This window comes from Cryptomeria japonica, chromosome 5 (genome assembly GCF_030272615.1).
Source record: "Cryptomeria japonica chromosome 5, Sugi_1.0, whole genome shotgun sequence".
NCBI lineage: Eukaryota > Viridiplantae > Streptophyta > Pinopsida > Cupressales > Cupressaceae > Cryptomeria > Cryptomeria japonica.
The window spans coordinates 705,470,721-705,492,921 of record NC_081409.1 but is presented as its reverse complement, the minus strand read 5'-3'; the positions used below and the strand labels follow the sequence as shown (position 1 = coordinate 705,492,921).

Genomic DNA, 22,201 nt, shown 5'->3' with positions numbered 1-22,201 from the left:
ACAAAACCTTTTTCACAATCCCTTATCGATCTTACAATTAAGATCTTACATTTATGCCATAACCTAAGACCAATTTTAGTAGGTCGGCTCTACAAGATATTACAATAAAATATTTTATGAACAAAACAAATATCCAATGCAATAACCAATTGAACATGTCAGCTTAATGCATTTACAACAATAATTAATCATCTCCATAGCGTGCCATACTGATCTGGAAAAGATAAACCTGTTGGTGTAACCCTGGACCTATTTGCCGGTAATAACAAATATGCAAATACGAATATGCCAATAAACAATATTCCAAGATAAGATGTCCAAACAATGTTTTCAACATTACCAAGTGTTTTCCAAGTCATTCCAAGTGTTGGTGATCATTATTTCCTGCTGGTGTACCATATACTAGTGACTGTGCAAAAATTCATTTGCTTGCCGGTGAATGTTGTTGGATCTCCAAAGTGCCAGAGTTTTAGTAGGTGCTGACATCAATGAAAAAACCATATCAAAATACCAACAGAAACAATACTTGAGAGTGTCCACCAAATGTTGAAGATGCCTATATGGAACATGCATGACAACATTGCATTTAGTATATGCGGTCTTCTTACAATATATAATTTCACATATTTAGATCCCACAATAGCAAAGACATATGTAGACTACATTTTTATGATGAGACTACTTGACCTGTTTGATTTTGAAAATCCCTGTGAGAGAGATTATTTAAAGGCTATATTGCATCACATTTATGAGAGATCTAAGAAGATGTAATGGTGTGTTAAGGAGCTAGCATCCCAATGCCTAATGATATTCACATACACTATATAAATCTAGAATAGATGCTTGTGTTTGTTTTTGTAAAACTGTTTTACCCAAATATAATAGACAATGGAATAGTAAATCTTTAATATAAATGGTATGGTAAGATTCAAATTTTAATGTAGAGAACCAAAGAAAATGAATGTAATTCCTCGCATGTCTGAAAACACAAAAAGAGGGGGAGAGAATCGATTTTGCAAATACCATTGTAGTCTATACCAAAAAGTTAAGAGGATATTTAGAATGCAATGGAAATCATAATCCATTGCATGCAACAAAATGCAAAGCTAGTATTCAGAGATGAGATCGAGTCAAATCCCTTCTTATGTTTTTCCCAATAATCCATTAATAAAAAAATTAAAAATCCAATTCTCAAAATTACCTCAGCGCTTTGACTCTACCATTGAAATTATAGTCTAGGAAGATAAACATCCCTCCAGAAAGGTGGTAAGGAAGAAGCTTCTTAGCTCTGCTTTCTTCTCGCCAAAATTCCACTGATATTTCTCTGAGGAGAGATTTTGTAAGGCAAAACATGCTGCAGACAGAAGTGGCTTGCAGTCCTTGGAAAACATCACTTTGTTGAAGTTGGTAGACTATGAAGAAAAAAAACAAACACAAATGAAGAAAGAGATTCTTCTAGGATTGTTTATAGAAGTCATTGATCCCATAGACCCAGTTACAGAAGCCATTGGTTTCATAGATCATCTACGTAAAAGAAATAATAGTTTGAGAAACCACTTGTCTTCTTTTTGTAGGTCATCTAAATGTCAGAAATAACACTTAGAGAAATAATTCATTCTTGTTTAGTAACTGTTCTACCACAATGAATTCCTCAATAGACATGCAAAGTGTAACCGCTCATTCTTAATGGAATCTTGGTGGCACCATATCCTTCTCTCGAGTGCCTACTAAAAATGGGTTATGATTGTAGAACCCTTCTACCAATCATGAACACGTCAATATTTTTGTAAAGGTATTTTTTGTTTATGGAGAAAAATGATTTCATTGTAGGAAGCCTCTCCGCTTAATGAGTCCATATTTTGTTATTTGGAGCCTGAAAATGAAAATGAGTAAAGGGGTAGTTAAAGGAGTTTTATTTTTATTAAAATATTTGATTTGTTAAACATTATATTTGGGAAATTAAAGTGTATGAAAAGGGGGTTATGGGCTATTTGTAAATTCATTCCTAGAGATAGAGAATTCAGAGTAGTCTCCTGGAACAACAGGGAGAGATAAAAACTTGATGTTTTTTCTAAGAAGATATTGTATGACTCTTAAGTCATTTTGTAAGGGCTTGTTGCCTATGTACTCTTGTTGAGAGTGAGAGTTGCAATTTCATTGCTTAGCATTGTGAATGTGACAAAATGATTGGGCAGGATGGTAGAAAGTTTTTGTCTGGATAGTGTGGAAGCAGGAAGAGCCTGATGGTAACAATCTTCCTTAAAAAGAGATTGTAGTTTAGTGGAAGACCATGGTGATGTAAGAACATTTCAATCATAATAATAACATCGATCATGCATGTTTACAGATCTAGAGACATAGCCAGAGTCTGCTGAACTCCGTTATCAAATCTTTTTTCTTTATTTTCTTGATGTATGATTTTGTCAACTTCTTTACTTTCTTGCATTTTATGTGTTTATTTTCTCAATTCACAAGCAACGTCAGCTACGATATTAAATTAAATTTGTATCCTAGTGAATCTAACAATTGTTAAGTGATTCATAATAAGGATTTTACAGATCACTATTACCCTTTCATCCCCTAATCTAAGCTCTTTATCTATTCATTTCCCATTTTGAAAGTACATGGAACATAGATTAACATCTGGAAAATAAAATCTATCACGAACAAAAAACTATCCGTGTCATTTAGTTATCAACTAGTAATTTTGTCCTGCCCATTCTAAAATTTGGAAACAACGAGATATTATAATGAAAGCCAAAATTTAGTTATCGTATTGGTTAGAAGTTAAACCAACTGTAAGACTTAATGATTAGCAGGATTTGATTAGTGACTGGTCGGTAACACCCACCTACTTATGGGGTTCAGATATTTTATTACTCCCTCCTTACCAGTTACATCAATTTTGTTACTCCTTCCTTAGCAATCACATCAGCTTTATCATAGGTTCAACAACTTTAATGTTTAAAGTAAAATCCGCCCTTTAAATAGCTTGATTGTCCATAATCTATATAACAAATCTTTACTTATCCTATGAATGTTTTTTAATTTAATAGTGAGATTGATAATTGAAAATGTTCAATATTATGTTGTAATCATCTTGAAATATGTAAGTTTAAGTGTTTCTATTCCTTCAATAATTGTTGGAAATCATGTAGTTTCTCCCTACCGCAAACTTCAGCCACAGTCATCTTTCGGTCCATGCAACCATCGCGTAACTCCTAATTCCATCGCTTAACCCCATCCGCTACTGTTAAAGTCTAGGCATGCAGTTACCACCCCTTCAAAGTGATATCAGAACTAGGTTTGAAGCATATCAAAATAGAAGAAGATCCAAGGATTGGTGTAAGAAAAGTTTGTGCATGTTGAGAGGAAATTATTGATTTTAAAAATAAATAAAAATTGCTAGAAGAAATTATCAAATTATAGTTGTACCTATTGGAGATCAAGTTTGTGATTTTTGGACATTAAATATTTGAAGTTTATTTTTTGGAAATGAGATATTTTGGAGTGTGAAGAAAAAATATATGGTAATTTGTCTCAGATCTATTATAAAGTTTATGGTTACAATCATTATTAAGGAAGTTTGCAGGTATTGAAAAGTTGAAAAAATTGAGGGTCTAGTTGTAGCTGATGAAGGAGATTGTTGAATAAGAGATTGTTGGAAGAAGAATATTTTTTGTGTGTGGATTCAAGTGAATAAGGTGATTTATATTATTTGTTTCAATGGGAAAATTTGGTAAAAGAATAAAGAAAGAGAATGAAAATTTGGTATGTGAAAAATATTATTTAAATGACAAATTGCTTAAAGTTAAAAAGTGTAATTTAGAATTGATGGAAACTATAAAGCAGTTGAGAAAATATGTTTATGAGCAATTATGTGAAAATGATATTCTTCTAATAGAAAATAGAGAACGAAGGAAAAAATAGTTGTTTGATGAAGTCAGAAAGAAGAATGAAGATTTGGAAGAATAGTTAAAGTTGTTAGCAAAAGAAAATGATAGTCTAAGGCTGAAGCCTCTTGTACATGGTGCCACATATGATATAAGTGATTTGTGTCCTTTGGTTGATATAGATGATGTACCAAAAGTCTTTGTAGGTGAAGATGGTGAAGTTGAAAGTAACGATGTGTTTCCATGTACAACAAGTTGTGATGTTAAAAACAAAGCGTACTTTGAAAATAATGTTGGTTGGAAGATGATGAAAAAAATGGGATATGAAGGAAAAGGATTAAGAAAAAATGAGCAAGGAAGTCAAGAGCCCATTCAGCCTATTATGAGACCAAAGTATGAAGGTCTTGGATATGGTAAGAAAGATAGCTCAGAAGTGTCAGGTATTTAATGTTGAAGCAAATCAGTAGAAAGAATGCAAGGTGTGCAGTGTTCACATTGTAATAGGAAAGGACATACATACAGTGTTCACAGTGTTCAAAGTCACTTGAACACCAAAACTCAATTGGACTATGGGCTTTAAAGTTACTCTCAGGAGATGCAGTTGTTCAAATAACACAAGCCTTAGTGGCAAAGAATTCATATGGTTTGCTAGTTGTATCTTCTAATTCATGGTTACTTCTCCTTTCACTGACTGTGCCAACGATACTATTATCACAAGACTCTAGATGATAAAAGTGAAGGGGAATATGTCCAATACGATTAGTCATGTTCTCATCTGGATCACTTTGCATTGAAGTTTCTTGTAGCTGCAAGGCATACTCTAAATTCCATAGCACATCTCCCATCACAAGCCTATCAATACCGTGATTTGCCAAACACTTTTATGCTCTTTCTCCAAACTTCTGTAATGTTAACCTACTCTCTTGGAAGAGTAGGGTTAATTGCACACAATACCTCCAAAAAAGGAAATTGTTTCTAGAGAGACAATACTTGGAATTAAAGACATATAGCCTATAGAGAGACATTATGTCTTCAAGCTCAACTATTGCCTCTAGAGAGACAAATGGAATTTTCTCTTAAGAGACAATAATTCTTGTGTTCTATATATATATTTTTTTGATCAGTAAAAGGCCAAAGCCAGAATATTTTATTAAATTATAAACAGATTACATTCTCTGCTCAGTGCGGGCATCAGTAGGAAAGAGTGGAGAAGAGAAAACCTTCGACCTTGCCCAAGACTTTAAGTCCAGTTCAATGATTCTAAAACAATTTAAATTACATTTTCTCCTTCTTAAGCCTTTCATCCTCTATTGAGCAGATTCGTCCAAGTGCTCTTTACTTATAACTATTGAAATGAAAGTGTCCCATCACAGGGATGCACTTTGTGACATACTGCCTCCAATCTCTATAAGGACTTTCCTCCTTTATCTTTATACACAGGCTTCTAGCTAGCACTGTCACATACAAAATCAAATCTCAACACAACCCTGCAGCATACCACTTCATAATTTGTTAGTCTAAGAAGACATCTTTCATATAAAATAGCATTATCTTCACTTTCCACTATTTCTATTACAACCTAGGCATCTTTTATATTGAGATAGCAAGGAATTCCTTTTAATGTTGACTACAAGATGAAAGATTACCTAGGTTACAATAACCTTGTGAGAGGTGAACTTGCCCCATCCCCATTTTAGGAAGACACCTTTTACATCATAAATCAAATGGATCAATTATACCACATATGGACTAAAAGGAAAGGATACGCTAATCTCCTAAAGAACAAAATAATAATAATTTCCCAAAGAAGTTAAATTAAGTTTCTGCATACAGAAGATTTCCATTCATTTCTTCCAATAACTGCATATGATTTCCAGAATCTTTGTTAGACTATGATTGTGAAGCTATATATATACAAATATATTTAGCTTAATATATATATTTATATGCATGAGTATATTTTACTGTATGAAGAATCTAAGTCGCAGAATACCTGGAAGTGTGGAACATAAGATTGTTAAAAAACAACTGATCATCTTCATTTCAAGATTACAATGGTTCCTTAAGAAGACCATACCACAAATCATAAGTGAAACCAAAGGATATATTGCATATCTATCAAAATTAGCTAAAATGCACCATAAAAAGGTAATGCTAAAGGACAAGCAGAGATATCTGATTATAAACCTCGGGCTTCTCCCATAAGGCTCATCAAAAAACATCCTATATTTGATAGGCCTTAAGATAAATCCCAACCCCAGGTCTCTAAACCTACCTTAGACTTAGAATAAAGAAACAATCATAAGGGAGATTCTTCTACCTTCCTATTGTCATGGAGCACACATGTCCAAGAAATAGGTGACCAAGTGAAGACCAATCTTGAGCCTATTCTACAATACACCAAAGCTCATCAAATAATAGACTAGGAAAATAAAACAACATGTCAAATGCACCGCTGCAAGCCAATAGAATTGCTTTAATCTGTTAATCAGCCCTATATATAAAGGGATACAATCCATACCACTCTCCTAATATACACAAAAATCATTAGTGTTTAATAGATATTACTACATATAACCTCCTATGTTAAACCAAAATATAACAAAATTTACTGAGTTACCATCCCAAAAACTGCCCCAGCAAGCGCATCTTTGAGTACATTATTTAACCACATAAGTGAGTCAAAATTTGCATACATACTAATATGTTGGCCTAATAGTTTAAAAAGTCCATATGCCAAACTTAAGCTTATATATCAAAGTTCTATACTATCTATTCCTTATTATTTCATATCTGTGGGGTCAAAAAAAGGAGTCGCCTTGTCCGAGGTCATTTCCTCAGCCAGATTGTTGGAGATATCACCAACTTTTTCTTTCCATTTGACCCGCACAACCTTAATAATTATTGGAGGTATTACCTAGATCCTATCCATTGGATTGGTTGGCATATCCTCTGGGACCGCATACCCTTCCTACTTTAGATACTCCACCCACCATTTTGTATGAGGAGGGTCCTTGATATGATTCCAAATTAGCAGAAACTCTACACTCCTGTGGATAATGGGAGTTCTTCCCTCAAATAGTGTTTCATCTTTAACAACCAAAATTGGTCTTTTATGTACACTGTTTGTCCCCTTATCTCCATAATCCTCCAGATATGGAATCATAAGGGCTTTATCCACACTACCTACTGCAATCTCAAAGAGTCTCAGAAATTCTTGCTTAAATAAAGGCAAACCCAATAGGATTACCTCACTCTTATGAATTCCTACCCTTAATAGTATTGCCGAGAAAATGGCCAGGATATTGTAGTTAACATGGTACATGAATTCGTAGTTAAAAAATTCTCCCCCCATAATCTCCATCATAGCTCTAATCGTGAAATCATCTACCTCATTCAGGATTCTAAACCAACATTCCAATTTAATTTCACCTCTAAATGCCATAAGACGGTTATCGCTTGGAGAAAAAAACCTTAATGTTTGATTCCATGGCTCTAAGCTTACTCAAGCAGACCGATTTTCACTAAGTATTAACTACTAGGTCCTTTCTTATAATATCATTCAATCTATTGTGACTCTTGTAAACTTGGCCTCCATCTAGCTCAAAGGTCCGCCAATTAATAATTAAATTGTATTATGAAAATCTAAGCAATGTGCCTCGAAAAATATCAGACCTTGAAATGAATAGAAATGTTGACTGAGCCTTTCCTAGGAATGATAAACACAGTCAATTACCTTATAATCATAACCTCTGAAATGGATTTGAAAGGAATGCACCATGTCATGATGCAAGAGGTGACGTTTTTAGGTTGAACTCATAGCTGGCCGCAATAAATGACTCTCACATGACTGGGAGGAGAGCAAAATCCCAGAAAGTGGGGAAATTAAGGCATCACTATATAAGCATTTCTATATAACTATATATTATCTCTAAGCCAAAAAATTATATATAAAAGAAAGAGACAAATTAGAGTATAAGCAGAGATTTTAAAATCTATGTATATACAAACATATATATAAAACTGTATATACACACATGCACATATATACATATGTATATGTATACATATACATATGTATACATATACATATACATATGTATACATATACATATACATATATATGTATACATACATATATATATATATATATATATATATATATATATATATATATGGATATGTATACATATATATATACATATATATGTATGTATATATATATATGTATGTATATATATACATATATATGTATATATATATGTATACATATGTATACATATGTATATACATACATATACATATCTATATGTATACACACATATATACATATATGTATGTATATACATATGTATACATATGTATACATATATATATATATATATGTACATATATATATGTATATGTATGTATATACATATGTATATGTATATACATATATACATATACATATATATATATATATGTATATACATATATATATATATATGTATATACATATATATATATATATATGTATATATACATATACATATACATATATACATATACATACATATACATATATACATGTATATATATATGGAAAATGGGAGATGAGAGAGAGCAAGAATATATAAAATTCTTATATATATCTACATAATGAATATTTTTTCTTCACAAAAAAAATGACAGGAGTGTAAATATGACATTAATGTAAGGTGATGAGAGATAAAATCATTGTCCGACTTGCAAGCCACCTATCTACTTTCCCCTTATAGATAAGGGAGCAGAGGAGAAGGTATGAATTTTCTGATCTATGAAGCTACAAACATGAGGTTATTGTTATTCTATGTAGATACCATCTTCTCCCATATTAGCTAATTCATTAGCCCTAGAATTACCCTCCCGAAAGATGTGATTAAATATGATCTTGTTGAAGGCCTTGCCCAAGTTTAGAGGTCTATTGAGCAACGCATCTAACCTCCAATTTAGAATGGATCCATTTCTCATAGCATTGATTACAATGGCCGAGTTCCCTTCAACAACCAATTTCTCCACTCCTGATGCCATGCCAATTTCGAGCCCTTCCACTACCGCCATAAATTCTGCCCTATTGTTAGTTTCAATGCCTATTGGTTTTTCTCTCCATGCGACCTCAGTCCCATTAGAGTTGTGAAGATAACATCTAATGCCAACCTATCTTGGGTTACCTCTAGAAGCCCCATCAAATTTTATCTTAAACCATCCATACTTAGGTGGTTGCCAAACACAAGTTTCCCTATTTCCTTTTCCTAGCTTAGGCCTTGGTCCAATGTAAGGTGGGATCTTCAAGCCATTCGAGCACACATCTTTTCATCCCAAAAGGACATATTTGCCTCCCCATGCTAACACTTCATGACTCTATTATTCATAATTTCAATAATAGCAGCTTCCATTTTATTAGTGAGTTGTTCCCAACCCAACTTATGTCCTTTGAAGAGTCTCCCATTTCTTTCTTTCCAAAGTTCCTAGATGACGATAGATGGAGAAATGATCCAGAGACCTCCATACAAGCACTTAATGTTTATTAAGCTTGAAACATGTACAGAAGAACGCTCGGGATTTCTGAACTCCACCCCAGTTTTTTATGAAGCTAGTTCCAGCATTGAAGTGAGAAATCGCAGGATAATAATAAGTGATCCACATTTTCCACCTCCTTCTCACAAAGAGGGCATCTGCTTGGGCCCTCATAACCCCATTTTCTAAACAAGTTAGCAGTAAGGACCCTATTCTGTAGGGCTAGCCAAGAGAACATTCCTGCCTTTGGGAGACAATTTTTTATCCCAGCGTAACTTTAATGGAATGTCGCATTTTGGTCTTAGCTATTTTCCAACAAGGAGTTTATAGCCCTCCTTGGTGTTATAGCTCCTAGATTTGGAGCCATCCCACATTAGTTTATCATGGTTAAGCTCAAAAGATACGACTCTTGATTCTAGGATTTGAATCAACCCCTCCTTCTCACAAGTCAGAATATCTATGTTATCCAAAGATTTCCATCTCCACTTCTTGGCTATGCTGCCATCTGCTACTTCAATTCTTGTGTTCTATATTGTCTTTATAGAGACAATTTTTAAAACAATAATTTGAAACACTCGCTTAAAGACAATATCTAAAACAATACACAAGTTTCTTTTTGTTGGTGATCAAATTGAAAGGTAGAAAAATCCTTGCTTTCTTCAATGGTTGTGGAAACATGGTTCCACCTTGGTATTAGAGACCTCAACACCTTTTTTATTACAACTTCACTTTCATAGTTTCTCAAAGTCAAGCCGTTTAATTGACCATATTTTTTACTCTCAAACAATAGTCACTCATTCTTCCAGCTTCTTGCGTCTTGAAATTCTCAAATTCTCTCTTTAAAGTCTATAGCTTTACAACTTTAGCTTGATCACTACCTTGGTAAGATTCTTTTAGAGTCTTCTAGGTGTCATTGTTTGTCTTTACACTTTCAATTCTAAGAAATAAGTTCTTAAATAGAGCTATGTGAATATGAAATGAAGATTGAGCATTCTTCTTCTTAGTCTCCTTATCTATTTTATCACTAGTTGTAAGGGTATTTCAATCACCTGACTCTGCATAACCTAATTCAAAAACCTCCCACAAATATTAACCTATAAAAAATGTCATCATCTTGATGCACCAATAGTCATAATTATTCTGATCAGATTCTAAAATGGACACGAAGTTAGAATTTGACATAATTATCTAAAAAGAATAATCAACTATGATACCAAATGTAGAATCTAAGTAGATACAACTGCATCATAAAACAAACTCTAAAAACGAAAGAAGAAGATAGAAAAGTAATGATAAATCACTTACACCAATGCAGTTATAAAGAATTCATTGTGCAGAGAGGCAAATTATCCCTGATCTTGCAAGCCGACACAGGGGAATTAGAATTTGGAAATGGCAGAGGATATTTTTGGAGAACTTAGTCCTGAGATTGAAGAAGGATTTACACCTGTCAATTGTTTACAAGATTCTAAGGCGTTTACAAAGAATCAATTTTGTGCACATTGTGAAATCATCGCATTCCATGAGACTGCTTCTTTTTTATCGGCATTTTGTCAAACAATTCAATCGCCTTTTGTAGGCTTCCACATTTTGTGTACAATTCTAGCGGGGCATTTACAAGGATGACATCTGATGAAAGTCCAAATTGGATTATGGTTTATGGATATCCATTCCTAGTTCTAAAGCACCCATTTTGCACAGCTGGGGAGACTGGTTTTACTCTTGCCAATTGGCAAATTGCATTTGCTTAAAATTTTGTGTATCTTGCAATCATTGCATTATAACCGCTAGAGGACTCTGGTGACTTCGGGAACATCTGGAACTACTCGACTTTTAACTGCAACCTATTAGCATTATATGTATGAGCAATCTAGAATTGCCCTAGAATTAGAATATTTTAAGCACAAATTTTGATTTGCAGAGCTTTCATTTGTGAAGGGCTATCAACCGTTGATTTAAATATTCAGCTCTTATATTTCATATAAGAGAAGTCTTCGAGATTTTTTAACACTTTTTCAAGTGAATATTGACCTATAATGTCTATTATCCTTAAAAGGTCAATACTTTCATTTTTTATTTGTAAGTTTCAAACCTCTAAATTTTGTGGTGGGATTTTTCGAGAAGTATTTAAAATAAATTTTTATTTGATTTAAATTTTTCAATTTTGTAAAGTTATATTCAGATTTTGATTAAGCTTTTATTTTTATCTTGTTCCAATCTAAAAGATTTATAAGTAAAGATAAGATAATCTTTTAAGTATAATTAATTATATGAAGTATTTGAGATATAAAATAATTTCTTGTTAGTAACTCTATAAAATGTTTTTATGTTAGGAAGGATTCGACTATTCTTATTCTATTGTTAAAGTTGTTAAACAAAACTATAAACTAATTTCCTTTTATTCATTCATCTTAAAAATATTAGAAAAAACCACTTTTCATATTGATTTTATTTTCTTTTCACAATTATTATTATGAATACAAAGTGAAACTCCTCCTATGTAGATTAAACCAAAGTCAATTCTAATGACTTTTAATAATTATATTATAAATATAAATTCTCTCACACTCATTTTCAAGCTTTTAACCCACTATTGCTTCTAACAACACTTTTCCACTATTGTATCCCTGCCAAAAAACTTTAGAGTTTCCTTTGAATTGAATATTGATTACAAATGTTTTGCTCATACAAGCATCAACATTAGACAAATACAAGCTTCTTATGAGTAAACACGTTAGAAATTACTTATGGAAGACCAAATCCACTACTTAGAAAATGCACTTATTTATAAACTCCCTCGATATTAGAAGCCAACTATGAAAGACTAAGAGCCACAAATTAGAATTGAGTTTTCCTTTCATTCTTTTTATGTGTGATTCACAAATCATCATTCGTTTCTTGCTCACCCATATTAGTTTATATCCTTAATCTGCACCTACAATAATATCTTTGTCACTCTCCTTATCTCCATTTCCCCCTCCTCCTTAACTAAAACATTCATCCATTCTTTCCTAAAATCCTAATTGCAAAGCATCCTTTTCGTTTTTTCTTGGTTGGAGATATATCCTTTGAACCTATTGGCCTTTAGCTTTAAATATTATGTGAAAAACAAAAATTATTTCTTAATTTAAAAAAATTCATAATCTACAAATAAACTCATAAAAATGACTAGTTCACATCATCTTTAATTCTTAATATTTTAGCTTCTACAGGTGTAAAAAAGTGTAAATTTGGTTAAAAATATTGATTTTAATGTCCCATTTTGGCTAAAAAATAGACACATTATTGTGAGATAACCCATGTAGAAGCAAATTAATATATTTCATCCATGAATGGCTTAGACTTCAATAATTTGACTATATTTAAATTGATAAAGCCCTTCCGCATATGACCATTGGCTTATCCTTGTGAGTCAATTACATATCAAATGTAAAGTTATATAGAGTAAATTATTTGGTGAACAAATTTCCCCAATGGTTTATAATGTAATCCACTAAAATGTTGCTCACATGTAATATGAACCTTAAACAACAAATTAATAACCAATTATTTACAACATTCCATTCTTTTTTACATATTGTTATACTTTATTTGTGGATGTAGTGGGTATTTCTTCATTTTTGACTAGTTTGTTTTGTCCAAATGCACATATTCTTGGTTTTTATATATGTACTTCTACATCGCATTGATTTGGGAATGTCCAACTACAGGTGATCCTACATCTCCCAAATATATTAAAGTTAGATTTTCATCGTAGATCATCTTTTGGCTCAATTTGGGTGTGTTACAATTATTTTTGTCTTATTTTTACAAGTACATTTTTGAACAAAATTAGGATTAATTCGACTCAGTGAGGTTGAGTGTTTTGAAGAATTCATGAAATATTCAATGATAAAAATCTCTTTTGGGCTCCATCGGGTGTGCTAGGAAAAATTCAATGGTACTTCTATGCCCTCCACATGTCTAAAGCTTTCATTTATTTAAGGGTAGTTTGGAAGTTTCTAGTGTAGGGGTACCCTTTCATGCAAATATGCCCAACTTTGGGTTTTTGTCTTGTTTTGTAAGGACTGATGTAAATAACGTCATTTTGGACCATTATAGAGCATCTTGGGTCATTTGTGAAGTTTTGGGGTTAATTGGTTACAAGATGCAAACATTGTTCATTTGTTGTCAAATTTGTCAATGACAACTTTTCATTTGTAATGAAAGCTTTTTGAAAAGTTGTTAAATGTTAGTTGAGGGTTAGTTGGAGGTTGTAACTAGTTTGGAATAGGTTGGGAATAGGGGTTTTCCTCAGGTCAAACCCCAGTTTTGGAATTAACCATGAAATAGAAATGAAATGTAATTGAATTGCAATAATGGAAATGATCTCCTTTTGAGGGAGATGCTAAATAATGTATGAACCACTAATGATATATCTTTTTAATGGAGTTTAGTTTGTCTCCACAAATAATTAGGGTTTCATGAAGTCTTCATAAACATAGAACTTGAATATCAACTCAAATGCTTAGAAGAGGATTGATTGCTTCCTCACTTGAATTTGAATGCTTGATTGCTTGAATTGATTGCATGAATAGCTTAGGTCCTTCTAAAACTGAGAGGGTAGACTTCCTTTTATACTTGCTTGTTGATAAACAATTAATTTTCCAACATGAATCGACATGGGATCTAGGTCCCCACCAAAATGATGTTACTATTGAGGGGCCCCAAAATTGGTAGCGATTGGGAGGACCAGAGCGCTAGGAGATCTGGTCCTTGAGGACCTGAGAGCTAGTGCCTTGGTATTGACCAATCAAAAACCAAGAAAAGCGGGACAAGAGGTGTGCATTCTGAAAATTATGAGATATTTGCATAGTGTGAGCAGAATCAAGGCTTCAATTAGGCCTTGAGACATGAATGCCAAGGTGAGGGCCCAAATGAGGACAAAATTGTAAGGGAGTACACTTCAAGATGCTACAAATATGTACTTTCATCATCAATATCACACCCAACAACATTAGTATGTACTTCCATCATTAGTAGTATCAATAATACAAGCCAACAACATCAAAATATCAATAATGACATCTAGTCATTAATGACACCGATTCCAACAATCTCCATCATCATATCTTTGCACTCAACTCCCCCATTTGACATTAATGACAACACTACACTAAGGATTAGCACCAATGACAACACTAAGTCATTAATGACAACAACTACCAACAATCTCCCCCTTTGTCACTGATGGCAACACACACACAATATATTCTCTTCCCCTTGACATGAAGGACAAAGGTCAAAGGACTTTATTGCAATCTCTTCTTTCTACACTTTTGATCTCCCCCTCTTTGATAGAATAGTCAATTATATGTTCCCTTTCTCTGCATGTTTATTCTCTCCCTCTTTCTATTTAATGAAAATCTTCGTATTTAACATTATTTGTATCTCTTTCATTTTCCATCTCCATCTCCATTGCCATCTCTCTCTCTCTCTCTCTCTCTCTCTCTCTCTCTCTCTCTCTCTCTCTCTCACACACACACACACACACACACACACACACAAACACACACACACACACACACACACACACACACACACACACACACACACACACACACACACACACACACACACACACACACACACACATGCACATACACATTCTAGATTGCAAAAATAACATGAGCTTGTGGGTAGTGGAGCCTGACTAACTTATTGATTCAGAGGTCTTATTTCATTCATCTTTCAATTCTTTTAATTGACTATATAGTTGATTTTAATCTATGACTTCTCCATTAATGCTTTCTTATAGATGGTTTGTTGCAAGGTGTGCACCCTTGGTCTTCTTGTGCTATTCAATGAAACGAATAGTTTTGTAACATGGCTTAATCGCCTCTTATGGATTCATTAGGTCTCACAATTGTATCAGGCATGAACAAGTTGATCCTTTGGTGCAACAACAATCGCATTTCCAACAAGTGGTGTTAGAGCCTAGGTCACAAGTTCAAAACCCTCGCTCATGTTAGGGGGGTTATTGCAAGGTGTGTACCTTTGGTCTCCTTGTGATGTGTAGTGCAGTGCTCTGGTTTGCGATATGGCTTAATAACCTCTCATGGATTCATTAAGTCTCACGGTTGTATCAGTCATTAATAGGTCAATATTTTGGTGCAATAACAACCATGTTTCCAACATTGTTTAGTTGTTAAGTGGAAAATTCCATTAAGAAAAGTAAAACTCTAATAGACTTATGAACGTAATGTACTCTAGTCAAAAGATCATGACATTAATGGATGAAGTGAAAACATATTATACTTCAACAACTCTATCCATCACTAATTTTTTTATAAACACTTCAAATTGGTTTCAAATATTTCTATAATGAAATGCCCCAAGCTTTCACACAAGACATTAATTGAACCAATAATGAATGAACAAAATTTTTGCATTGTAAGTGACATTCAAATGTTGCATTACACAACAATGTGCACAAAAGGTATCATGATAAGCACAACAACACACAAAATGAAATCACCAATGCACCAAGAATGGGGGCACAAAGTGAAAGACCTCACTAATCATGTGAATGGTCATTGTTATATTTTTTTTTGCAGAAACAACATCATTTTCTAAATGGCCTATCAATTAACCTCATATATTGCACAAATGTGTGCTACTAATAGACCAATATATTTCATAATTGACCTTCGACACCTTTTCAGTGTACCCATTAGACACTAAGATGTGATTGCTAGTTGTATTATAATTGATAACTTCTGTGACTTTGTTTTAATTATGTAAGAAGTATGTTTATTCCTTTGATAAAATTTTCAAGATACCTACACTAGTTTTAAACGTGCAAAATTGTTAAGTCTTCCGAGTAACATCTTATTGATTCATGGGGAATAAAGTAAATTTCGAAGTTTGGATTTAAATAATAAATAAATTATTATTGATTAAATTGATTACATTTTATTTAGTTTTAAAAAGTTAACCGTCATTTAGTTCACAAGTAAAATAACAAGAAGGTAATTATTTTCTTGCATCTTGCCGACTTTGAACTGTTGAAACTCTGTGGGTTCTCTCCGTTCACAAGAAAATTCCATTCATCGTGTTTTCCTCCATCCGACTTTGTTTATCTCGCCGACTTGGTTGATCCTCTCAATATGGTTTCCAAGAAATTCTCTAACACTTCACGAGAAACTTCCAAGAAATTCTCTCTCTTTTGTGGCTCTTCAAATTTGTGCAGAACAAGGGATGGAGAATGCTGTTCAGTATCAGCCTCCCGCCACCAAAATTCCCTTCGATACCAACAACAAATTTAACGTGTTTCTCAGCTTTCGCGGAAAAGATGTGAGAACAACTTTTGTCGACCATCTCTACGAATCTCTCTCGGGAGAGGGACTTAAGGTTTTCCTCGACAGCGAAGAGCTGGAGAAAGGCAAAGAAATCGATTCAAATTTGCAGGAAGCCATTAAAACAAGTGATGTTCTGATCCCTATATTTTCTAAACACTATGCAGAATCAACTTGGTGTCTGAAGGAGGCTGCCCAGATGTGGAGATCCAATGGCTTCATCATTCCTCTTTTCCATGATGTGGAGCCCTCTGATGTTCGCTACCCTCAAAGAGAGGGAGGTCCATTCGCCAAGGCATTCCAAAAGCATTACAGCCATTTAGATCGGCAGGATGAGAAAACAATCGAGGAATGGAAGAATGTTCTTCATCAAATCTCTTCTCTTTCTGGTTGGACAAGGGCGGAAGAATTCGGGTAAGTAATTTGCATCCTTTCTTTGCAATTAACCCAGGGCAAAAAACCAAAGGAGAACATCTTTTAGAGGTCCACTTATTATATTAGCTATTTGTTAAGGGGGCAAACTGTTTGTTTATTAAATCCTTAAAGATTAGCCTGATCTTCCTACTTTATATTTGTTAAAGTTCATTATAGCTGACTGAATATATTGAAAAATATAATCGAAGTAGATCAACGAGCATAACATCCCATCCAGGCTGCCAGAAAATAAGCCCTGTTTTTTAAGCCAGCATTAATTTATTATCCATATTGTCTGCAATAAAGGAACGTGGTCTTATAACATCAATAATTTTCCTTGGTGAGCCAACCCTGTCTTTCCATAACTTGTGTGGAATCTTGGACCTGATTTAAGGAGCTCAACGATCATGGCCATGATTGCCTATGTCCTCTTGTTCAACCTTTTACCCCGTTTCTATCATGATACTTATACTAGATCATGAGCTCCTCAAATCCTATTACTTAGTTTAGGCCCCGAAATCACTCTCATCCCTGGAATTATCTAGCCATCCAAGTTCTGCCTGCATCAAATTAGTTCACCTCTTGTTCATGCAATTATGTTGCTCGTCACACGTTCGAGCTTCCTTCAATTCCTTCAAATTGGTTTATCTCTGCACACATCAGCGATCACCCATACATTTACCTATTTGTCACAAAAAAAAATAGTTCTAATTTCTAATAAATAAGGAATTAGTAAATATAAAACCAAAATTCTGAAAATCTTTCTCAGATAAAAATTGTGTTACTCCAGTCTATCCTATTGTAAAATTTTAGTGTAAACATAAGTTTGGTTAAAATCATTTAGACCCATTAATTCTCCATGGTAAGTTTTCTTCTCCTTTAAAATATCAGACAGTTGTTAGACTTTGATCAGTATGTTTGTTTCTTTTTCATGAGGTTTTTGAAAAATTACTGTAAAGATGTTTTGTATATAAATTAGCCATTTGTAGATTAAGCAAATAATTTTAGTATGTAAATTATTCAGACGAAGTTCATATTTTTTCTTTCTGGTAGTTTTCTTTACAGGTTAGAATATGTAGATACTTGAAACACAAGCTGTTAACATACAAATAAATCTTTTATTCAATACGGATTACTTTTTGCACCTCAATGTTGATATCTTACATCAATTGTCTGTTTCTCAGTACATTACAGACTTTCACACTTAACAACAAGGGGGGATCTCTATATAGAAATTAGAGTCCCTCAAAATAGACCGTAAATTGAACTTGTTTGTTCCATCAATTTAGAACTCAAATTATCCTCGAGACTCTAAATTCAGAATTCATTATGCATACCATGCATCACATATCAACAGGATTGTATTGGTTACGACTTAGAACAACCAATAGCTTTAAAGTTTATAATAGCATTAACAGGACCCACCTGCCTAAGAGATTTGGATATTTTCATTACTCCCTCCTTAGTCCTTACCAGTTACATCAGATTTATTACTCGCATAACACAGTGAGAGTGGGAGTCAGCGGTATAGGCGGCGTCGGAAAAACCACCCTGGCCAAGGCTGTTTACAATAGAATTTATGCTAGGTTTGATGCTTATTTCTTTGCACAGAAAAATGGTACCCTTGTAGACTTGCAAGGGGCAATTCTAAGAAGATTGGTAAATTACCATGGAGAAGTTTCAAGTGTTGCCGAGGGAAAAGCTCTGATGAAAAACGTATTGCAAGGAGTTCGTGCCCTTGTCATTTTGGATGATGTGAATGATCTGAGTCACTTGGATGCACTGAATGGGGACTGGTGTGGGCCTGGTAGCAGAATCATGTTTACATCCCGAGACTGACACATACTCAATCTTGCTAAAATTGATTCAATTCTTAATATGAGTGGGCTAGGGAAGGATGAAGCTCTTCAATTGTTTTGTTGGCATGCTTTCTCGAGGGCGTTCGCGGAGACCCCCTACAAAAAGCTTTCTACAAGAATTGCAAGAGCCTGCAAGGGTCATCCTCTTTCATTACAAGTTATTAGAGCATATTTGTTTGATAAGAAAGAGCGGGATGACATTCAATATTGGGAAGAAGCTCTCCATAACATTGGGGAAAATCAAGAAATATCCAAAGTCCTTCGAATCAGTTATGATGGACTTCGCCATGTTGAGAAGGAAATGTTTCTGGATATAGCTTGTTGTTTTGCTGGTAAAAAAGAAAATGATGCTGTTACCTTCTGGGAAGTTTTATACCCAAAAAGAGTTAAAACAGCTCTCAAGAATCTTTCGCTGAAAATGCTTATAAATGAGAGTGGCCCTAAAAATCTCCTCGATATGCATGACCTTCTGCGGGGAATGGGAAAAGGAATTCAAGAGCAGATTGATAATAATAGCAGACTCTTGCTGCCTATGGGTTCACACAGAGCTTTGAGCAGAGACAGAGCAGAGGGAGTGAATATGCTTGTTTACACAGGGGATAATGGAAAAGAGCCTGTGAGCTTCCATAGAATGCCATCCATACGCTACCTAGTTGTGCAAAATACAAAAATAGTGGGAAACATTGGAAAGTTCGCTCCGAATTTGTTATGGATAAAAATAAAAAACTGTGAATTAGGTGGTATGTATACATGGTTAACATTAAGAAACAGATTCCAACTGGATAGCAGTTGGTCCCAAGTCAGGATTTTAAGTGTAGAGCAGTGTCCAACTTTTACGATAATCCCAAAGACACTTGACAGCTTGGTGAACTTCCGATGCTTGTATCTGCAGGATTGTGTTGCTCTCACAATTCTTCCAGACACACTTGATAACATGGCACAATTGAAGGAGTTGCATTTGTGCGGCTGTACAAATTTAACAAGCCTTCCTGAAACTGTAGGCAACTTGATGCAGTTAGAAATCTTGCGTTTGAAAGACTGTACAGCTCTAAGAAGCCTTCCCAGCACTATAGGTAATTTAGTTCAACTACAGGAGCTGGTCTTGAAAAGATGTACAGGGCTAAGGAATGTTCCCAACACAATAGGTGACTTGGCACAACTCCAGACTTTGATTACGTATAATTGTTCAAGTTTACAGAGCATTCCTTACCCGTTCGGCAAGTTAAAAAATCTTAGGCGATTACACATTCCAGGTTGGACAGACCTAGAAAGCTTTCATGATGCGGTTATCAGTTTAGCCCAGCTTAGGGAGTTAAGCAGGTAAAAGATCATTTATAGGTGAATTTAATTTTGTATATACGGACTCTATTTAAGAACTTTGAAAGAAGACATAGTTCTATTGAATTGTTTGAAATTTTATCTCTTGATAAAGTAGTCTGTAAAATTATTTTAAATTTTGCAGAAGCGTCGGGATAGGAAGCTCGGTGCAGAAGAAGTTTAATGTCTACATTGTTTACCACGCAGCAGATGAAAGGAAAATATTGATGGCTCATAAGTACAAACACCTGCGCACCGGATCACTTTGTTTGTGCACAGGCAGTGAGGATAAGGAAAGTAGTGACATTAGGGATGCAATTGATAGCTGTGATATTCTTGTCCTTGGTTTATCCAAGAGCTTTGCAGAGTCGATTGTGTGCATGAAAAAGTTCGCAGCCATAAGGCGCTCGAAGAATGGCCTTATTGTTTCTCTATCCCTTCGCAGCTTTACACAGTCCTGTCGTATCAAATTTTTGAGCACATTGAGAGAGTTATGATATCACAGTTTTGAAGATATAGAGGTAGTGTTTTTCCGTCGACATTTTTTCCTAAGTGATTATTGAAATTATAATCTCTATTTTCCTTTTATCTTTAATTTTTTTTGTAGTTCGATTTTTGGGTAAAGTATTTAAATGAAATTCGAAATTCAATTAGATTTTTTCAAACTGTAAATGTTTTAAAATATATTTAAATTTTAGTAATTAATTTTAAGCTTTAAATTTTTATTTCGAACATAAAAATGAAACAACAAAGCACAACATACAAGAGAACACCAGATTTACGTGGAATACCCTAAGCAGGGAAAAACCATGATGGGAATGACACTTACAATATATATAACTAATTCTAATGTTTTAGGCTTAAGACCAAGGCGGCTCATATATACTTGATTTGAACTTGCAAGACCAAGGTGTACAACCTTAGGGCAAGATACAAGGGACTTTCAAAACTAAGACACACAATCTCAAGGAAAGATACAATAGACTTGCACTACTAAAGCACACTACTCCAAGGGAAGACATAGAGACTATAGAAGCTGCCAAAAGGATTCACTATCTTTCAAAAAGTATTGGGAAATGATGAATTGAAATGAACAATTTCTCCTAATCATAAAATTATCCTTAAATCATTGTGTCAAGAAAATAAAATCATGGAAAACACATCTCACTTCACTTATTGTCTCAAAACATTATCATTCTAAAGATATGATCATCAAAGCTCATCACAAAACGAAATTCACACTTTTACTTCTCCATATATGCTTGCACACTATTCACAATTAGTCTACCACAATCCACAATCAATTTACACATCTGCACCTCTATTTATAATAGGTTATTCAATGAAACCCTTTACTTGGTCAACCACAATCAAATATGCATAAATTGGGCCACTAGGAGCAACTACAAACAATGCAATTGAATTCAAGACATAAAGGGGACCCAAATACATAGAAAATTATCTTTCTAAGTCAAAATGCACACTAACACATCCTGCGAGATTGGCATCAAACATAATGTGTATATAAACAATAATGTAGGTTAACCAATTTGTCTGAAAATATTGTCCAATGCAAATTACTTAATGTGAATCTTTACATGTCATGATAAGACTAATATCACTATTATAACTTTATTTCCAAAGAAAATTTGGACCAAAAGAGTATCATCTAAATAAGATAAATCAAATGAGTCGGTCAAAGACCAACATAACTAATAGTGTCAAATGCAGAACAACATAACTTCACTTGTGGAGAAAACCAACACTAGAAATATGAATTATAACACTACATGAACCATATGAACATGTCCTCCAAGACACAACAATTCAATCCACATAGTGT

The 22,201-nt window shown here is 34.0% G+C and overlaps 1 protein-coding gene across 1 annotated transcript; it reads left to right on the top strand.

Moving 5' to 3' along the window:
- The first annotated feature begins 4,209 nt into the window (after positions 1-4,209).
- LOC131876099 (disease resistance protein Roq1-like) lies at positions 4,210-20,855 on the top strand. The gene is made up of 5 exons (XM_059220884.1): positions 4,210-4,333; positions 16,663-17,182; positions 18,769-18,989; positions 19,074-20,361; positions 20,504-20,855. The coding sequence occupies exons 1-5, from the start codon at positions 4,210-4,212 to the stop codon at positions 20,853-20,855; spliced, it is 2,505 nt and encodes an 834-aa protein (XP_059076867.1).
- Positions 20,856-22,201: the final 1,346 nt, after the last annotated feature.

Coding starts and splice junctions, on each gene's coding strand:
- LOC131876099 (XM_059220884.1), top strand. CDS start 4,210: ATGGGATATGAAGGAAAAGGATTAAGAAAAAATGAGCAAGGAAGTCAA. Junction 18,990..19,073: donor TGGGGACTGGTGTGGGCCTG/GTAGCAGAATCA, acceptor TGAGTGGGCTAG/GGAAGGATGAAGCTCTTCAA. Junction 20,362..20,503: donor CAGCTTAGGGAGTTAAGCAG/GTAAAAGATCAT, acceptor TAAATTTTGCAG/AAGCGTCGGGATAGGAAGCT.